Here is a 6,784-nt window from a genome sequence, read left to right as displayed (position 1 = left end):
TTTATATAAAAATAAAAAAAGATTAACATTATTTTTGAAATAAAAAAATTTCCGATACAAATGATAACGGAGACAAATTTATAAGCAATTTATATAATAAAATCTAACAATTGACTTATTTTTGATGAATTTTATTATTTTATTAATATACGTTAACCCGTTTTTCAACGTTTCAAACCCGTTAGTCAAAAAATCACTTCTGTAAATCTTTACAGAAGTGATTTTTTGACTAAAACTTCAATAGTTTCCTTCCAAGTAGTAGATATTTTAAAATAAATTCAAAAATTTGATAAATTTTAGCTTCCAATTATTAAATTCAAACCAAAAATATGCATAAGTAAACATCGAATGACTCGAACTAATCAACCTTCAAAAACACTTCTATTCTTATTTTAATGTTTATTGAAGTAAAAGAAAACTATTTTTAGTTACATAAATTTAATATAACAATTTTTTACAGAAAGTAAGTCTTTATATAGTTTTAATGGTTAAAATTCGCATATAATTCACTTACCTTAATAAGCAAACCAATCACCAACAGAAGTATAACATGATTTGTATAGATAATTTATTTAAATTATTGATAGACATTTGAGATATAAGAATTGTTTATGATAAATATTCATTATTTTTCAAAAATAAGATGATAAAATAAACTGTATTAACGCTTAATCGTTATAATTGAAATATTTATTGTGATATCTTTTATCGCGAATTACATTATTTTACACTACATTATATACATATTGTATATTTATCATTAAATTATTATAAAAACATTATAAATTTCCGATAAACTTATAAATGTATAAATTTTAATTATTTTTTATCTACATATATGTTATTTTTAGAGATAAGATGTATCATGTGCGCCAGAAAAAATTTGCGAAGTTGTTCAGGAGTTGGTCTACTACTCTGGAGACTCCAAGATTTAATCCCCAGAAATTTTATTAAGGATGGGTCCGTCCGGAGCGTTAGATCCTTGTTCCTCACCTCCAGGTCTCCTCTGTTGTGGTTATGACTTAACCTGCAAAACTTTAAAGGCCTTACTTAGTGTCCACAGGTTAGAAATAATTTAAAAAAAGAAAAAAAACAAAACAAAATGTACACAGTAGAGCATCGATTATCCGACTCAATTGGGGATTGGGGTTGGTCGGATAACCGAAAAGTATGAAAAAAATCCATTATTAGTGTAGTATATTATTATATCCCATGTAATTAGTATATTAGTATATCGCTATTAACCTACTTCGCGTTGAATTTTCATCGACGTTAAGCCTAATAGAAATTTTTTAAAATAATAATCGTCGCTATTGTATCGTTAAAAATTAGAAAATTAAGCCTCGTTTAAATACTGGCCCCCTTTCATGGTCGAATGAGTGTTGCCAGCTAAAACACGTAAAAATAATATTAAAGTAGCCAAGACATAGCCAAATATTGTAGCGCCACATCACTAGCGGAGATTTGAAATTTGCGGACTAGGACGGTCGGTTAACCGATGTGACGGTTAATCGGGGGTCGGATAATTGATGCTCTACTGTATTTACATAGACGAGATACGGACTTAATACAGTTTTGCAAATTTTACTTGGATAAACAACACGTACAGAAATACTTAGCTATTTTCAGAAAAATTCGGTTTATTATTTTCGCATTTTTTAGATAAAAGTCTATATTAAACCTCGAGAATTCCATTACATCTATAAAGTTTTAAGTCCACCAATGACAAATGGATAGAATCATTGATCATTGGCAGTTAGTCGCGGGTTTACGCCCAACAAATTGACTGGCCACGCGTGGCGTAGCGTGGGTGTCAACCGCCCGGGGCATAGGAAAATTTCGCCGTCCCCTTATTTAGGTATCTCAATTTAAAAGACTAAAGTTCAGTTTCGTCACAGAATAAGTAATGAAAAATTCCTGGCTAACGTTACCACCTTTTTAAAATCGCTAACCCGGACGGCAGGTGAGGTTTGTCCGAACAGAAGTTCCTGATGCATGCGTAATGTCATTTTGCAATGCGAAGAATAATGTGCAGTGCATGCCGGTTCTAAATCAGTTACAGTTAGGGACTAGGGACACTTGGGTGGGAGTAACTTAAGTAACCTAGATGACTTAGCTCTATTGGATATTGGAGGTGTATATGAATACGAATGAATCGTACAAACAATAAAAAAAAAATAAAAAATCGACAGGTTGCGCACGGTATCGTCGGGTAAAATTAATAGTTCATCCGGACGGCGAGTCGATTCCCGTACTGTCCGGATGGTAACACTATTCCCCGTGCTAATTTCAATCGGTCTGAATCGTAGATGCGTCGTAAATATGAAATAAAATGGTTCAAATTTTTACAAGATATTGTTATTATTTATTGTGAAATTTTGCCGCCCCCTAAAAAGTGCCACTACGCTACGCCACTGTGGCCACGTGGAGTTTTCTGGGTTTTTGTTTTTTTTGTAACTAACAACTAAATATAGACCAATTTTTCCCGTAGAAATTCCTCCCGGAAGGTATGTATTGCATTGCCTCATCCTCATGAATTCAATCCTATAACGGGCTGTCTATTAATTATCTCTTAAATAAGTCATTTCTCTTGAAATTTTTACTTCCTCTCTCCTTCTTGTTCCAGTTTGTCCAAGCTTCCATAACTCCTTTCCTCTTCGGTTTATTTGGTTATAGCAACGTGACACATGGGCGATCTGCCTCCATGGAGGTCTTTCATGGAAAACTGGCCCTTATTTAGGTGTTACTAACGTGAAGAAAACTCGGAAAACTCCACATAGCCAGCTCGTTGGTGAGGCGCGAACCACGAAGTGTTCAGTGTTCAGTGGTTTTATTCACTCAGCCACTGGTAGGCTCTCCTCTTCGGATGTGAAACAAAACTTAACCCCCCTTAAATCTTTTGTCACTCACTATGAATGATAGATACCATAAATAGAAACGAAATATACAAGAAATTTTGAAATAAATAAAATAAAATACACAAACTGCATAAATTTAATGAAATAAACGGACTTCCTCTGAAACTCAACCCGTTCTTTCCTCCTTGCCCGACTTTGTCAGATTTGTCGTAACCCCCTCCCTTAAAGCACTACATAGGCCTATTCACGAGCCTATACACGAGGGACTGTATACAATCAGCCGTTTTGTTTGCTCCGAAACTGCACCACCAGAATCCGTGCTAACAGTGGGTACACCAACAGCATACCCATCAATTCCGGGGTAAAGCAGGGCTGCCCTTTAAGCCCCCTGCTTTTTAACTTGGTCATCGAGACGGCCGTCAGGACCATCCAGGACCTCCAACTTGGTTACCCACTCGAGGGTGGCACATCGATATCCTGGCCTATGCCGACGACCTCGTCCTCGTTAGCACATCCGCTGAAGGCCTACAGAAGCAGCTAAACTATATTTCACGCTGGGCAGATTGGGCTGGGCTACGTTTCAACCCAGGCAAGTGTGCCACCCTCTCTGTTATAGGCAAACAGCACAACACAAGCGACGAAGTCTTCAAACTCCAGAACTCTGACATCCCACCCCTAAGGGCTGGAGGTACATACTCTTATCTGGGCATACCTACCGGGTTCTCTACCCATTGCACACCCGAGGACGTGATCACCAACTTAGAGGCGGACATCCAGCAGCTGGACGAGTCCAAACTCGCTCCATGGCAAAAAATCAATGCCATTAACACCATGCTGCTGCCCAAGCTAACTTTCCATCTTCTGCTTGGGGCCAACTCCAAAAACCGCCTACGTGTCCTAGACCGGCGCATCAAGAACTGCGCCAAAAAATGGCTTAATCTTCCCCAAAGGGCTAGCGCCGAGATAGTTAATCTGCCGTACGACCATGGAGGAGCTAACATCACTCCATGCGGCACTTTATCGGACATTTGCCAAATCACGCACAGCATGCATCTCTTCACGTCTAGAGACCCACGAGTACGCTCCATCGCACTGAACACTCTCCGAAGCGTCGTCAGAAAACGAATTCGACGGGAGCCCACCAACGAAGATTTATGTATCTACTTAAATGGGTCCATGGAGGGCGAGTTCGGCATCGATCCGGCGGACATCACATCAAACTGGACTCGCCTCCGCATGGCCACCCGTCGTCTTCGGAAAACTATGGACATATCCTGGAACACCATCGACGACACTGTTGCAATCACCACGGCAGGCAACCTCATTCCACGACAAGCCGTCTCAAAACTGCTGACCGGTATGGCCAAAAACAGCCTTTTAAACCGTCTACTGCGCAAACCAGATCAGGGGAAGGCATTTCAACTCACCGCCCAACACCCGGCCAGCAATCACTTCATCAAAGACGGGCTTTACACATCTTTTGCGGACTGGAGGTTCATCCACAGGGCACGGCTGAGTGTGGTGCCACTACACGGCCTCCGCCGCTTTGGGCAGCTCTCGACTAAATGTCGTCATTGTGGATTTCGGCAAGAAACTCTCGCTCATGTCCTCAATCATTGCGGCCGTAATCTCCATCTGGCCACTGAGCGCCACAATGCGATTTTGAATAGACTGCGTCGGGCAATAAACGACCGGGACCTAACTCTCTACTGTAACCAGCGAGTCCCAGACTACGACGACAACTGCCGCCCCGACCTTGTGGCCATCAACGATATCGCTAAGACGGCCACTATAGTGGACGTAGTGGTCCCTTTCGAAAATGGCCACAATGCCTTCAACGCTGCCAGAGCCAAAAAGATCGAAAAGTACTCACGTCTCGCACAACACTACCAAGCAAAAGGTTATGACACCTTTTGCGATGCATTCGTAATTGGCTCACTAGGCGCCTACGACCCGGGTAATGTCGCTGTGCTACAGCGCCTTGGTATCGGACGAAAATACTCGAAAACCATGGCAAAACTGATGGTCAGCGACAGCATCCGCTGGAGTCGTGAGATTTACATCCAGCACCTCAACTTTGGACGACACGCCCCCAACCATCATCAGCGTACCACAGCACATGTCAACCATCAGTACGGTCAACAAGGATCCACTGCTCCCCAGACCATCATAAGTCAATCACCCCATATTGGACAACGCAGTACGAACATCCACAACCTACATCGTCGCCGAAGGCCCGCAACATCACAATCAACTCGACAACTCCGTATGTATTAAACAACTAACTGTTGTAACTACCACGTGTGTCAGGCTAAGTGCCCGTGTCACGCGCACCATTTCTGTGTTTATCACTGTACCACTTGACAGGCTATGTGCCCATGTAGCTCGCGAACATGAACTTTGTATATACTGGCAGGCTCGAGCCCATGTCGCGCATCACATATGTATATATTGTAAAACTATTCCTCCTCTTATACCCCATGTACGTTATCAGGAATTTTAATAAAATCATTTAAATCTAATTTAGAGATACTCAGCACGTGCTTGTATCGACCAAGCAGGCTTTTTGGTTTATATTTTACTTTTCAAAAACAATATGATAGGTTGTTCTACACCAAACTGTTCTAACAGCAAACATAAAGTATATAGATTTTTTCGCTTTCCATANGGTAAAGTTATTTAAACCTGCTTTCTGATGTCAAAAACGACCTCCGGTAGGTTTTTAATTTTTTTAATTAATCGATTTTATTATATATAAATTTAATTAATTAGGGGGGTCGGAAATCGCAATTAAAATCTTAATTTTTTAAAAATATTTAAAAATATAGGCGTCGCTCACATTCACCCTACTTTAAACCCTTGTCCTCCGGAGACGTCTGAGAATGCCCTGGGAAATCCGACTCCAGCTGTTCTCAAGGTCATCCAGCTGTGTAAACAATGACTCATCGGTGTTAAATTTCGCATAAAGGCGAGACAAAGGAACTTAGAAGCTTTTTCTTCAAAATAAACGCATTTCTTTCGTTTTTTTTCAGTTTTAAGTATTTTTAATGTATTTTTTATGCTTAATTACATCATAATTAATGACAGGTGGTCGTTAAGGGGTTAAATTACATGTAATAGCTAAAGTAATACAGTAGAGCAGTGGTTCTCAACTTTTTTTGTTGATGTACTCCATTAGCCTATTACTGTAGTTATTTCTCAAGTACCCCATATATTTTTGTATGTAAATTTTATAATTACTGCATTAGATGTATACAGCCCTTATAACCCTTATAACTGAGTACAATGACAATATTGACAGTATGGGAAAAATCTTAATTGTGAGTCATATTATTAAAACCTAATAAAAATGAAACAATTTTCTAAAATTGGATTCTCATAATTCAAAAGTTTTCTTTGTGGGTTCAATAAGAAGTGTTTAAAAATAATTTTATGCACATCATAATAGGTTCTTTGAGAAAAGCCAATTTGAACAGCATAGGGCTAGTGGCAAAATAAAGTTGAAGCCAAATGTATTCCTACATTATTTGATGTAAGCCTACCTAATCTAGTAATCTTCCTAGAGTTCTAGAATGTAGAAGGAAGAATGTTTATGAAAGAATAACTTCGGCAACACGAACAAATAGTAAGAGTAAATAACTTTTTATTTGTACTTTAAAATATTACTTCCATTAATGTAACAACATTGTTATTCATCAATACCAATCTACATTGTAGGCTAAATCATACGTGTATATCGTTTCGTGTAATTTAATTCCTATTTTTTTCAATGTACAGTAGAGCCTCGATTATCCGACCTCCGATTAACCGACCGTCCTAGTCGGCAAATTTCAAATGCCCGCTAGTGATGTGGCGCTACAATATTTGGCTATGTCTTGGCTACTTTAATATTATTTTTACGTGTTTTAGCTGGCAACACTCATTCG

At 39.1% G+C, this 6,784-nt stretch overlaps 1 protein-coding gene across 1 annotated transcript; it reads left to right on the top strand.

The window, feature by feature from the left end:
* The first annotated feature begins 3,689 nt into the window (after window positions 1-3,689).
* Window positions 3,690-5,135, top strand: LOC111631807. The gene has a single exon (XM_023376118.1). The coding sequence runs from the start codon at window positions 3,690-3,692 to the stop codon at window positions 5,133-5,135; it is 1,446 nt and encodes a 481-aa protein (XP_023231886.1).
* Window positions 5,136-6,784: the final 1,649 nt, after the last annotated feature.

Source organism: Centruroides sculpturatus, unplaced genomic scaffold, assembly GCF_000671375.1.
Source record: "Centruroides sculpturatus isolate CEXI.00-Female unplaced genomic scaffold, Cexi_2.0 scaffold180, whole genome shotgun sequence".
NCBI lineage: Eukaryota > Metazoa > Arthropoda > Arachnida > Scorpiones > Buthidae > Centruroides > Centruroides sculpturatus.
The sequence above is the reverse complement of the archived record's forward strand: the minus strand, read 5'-3'. Positions and strand labels throughout refer to the sequence as shown.

Coding starts and splice junctions, on each gene's coding strand:
- LOC111631807 (XM_023376118.1), top strand. CDS start 3,690: ATGCTGCTGCCCAAGCTAACTTTCCATCTTCTGCTTGGGGCCAACTCC.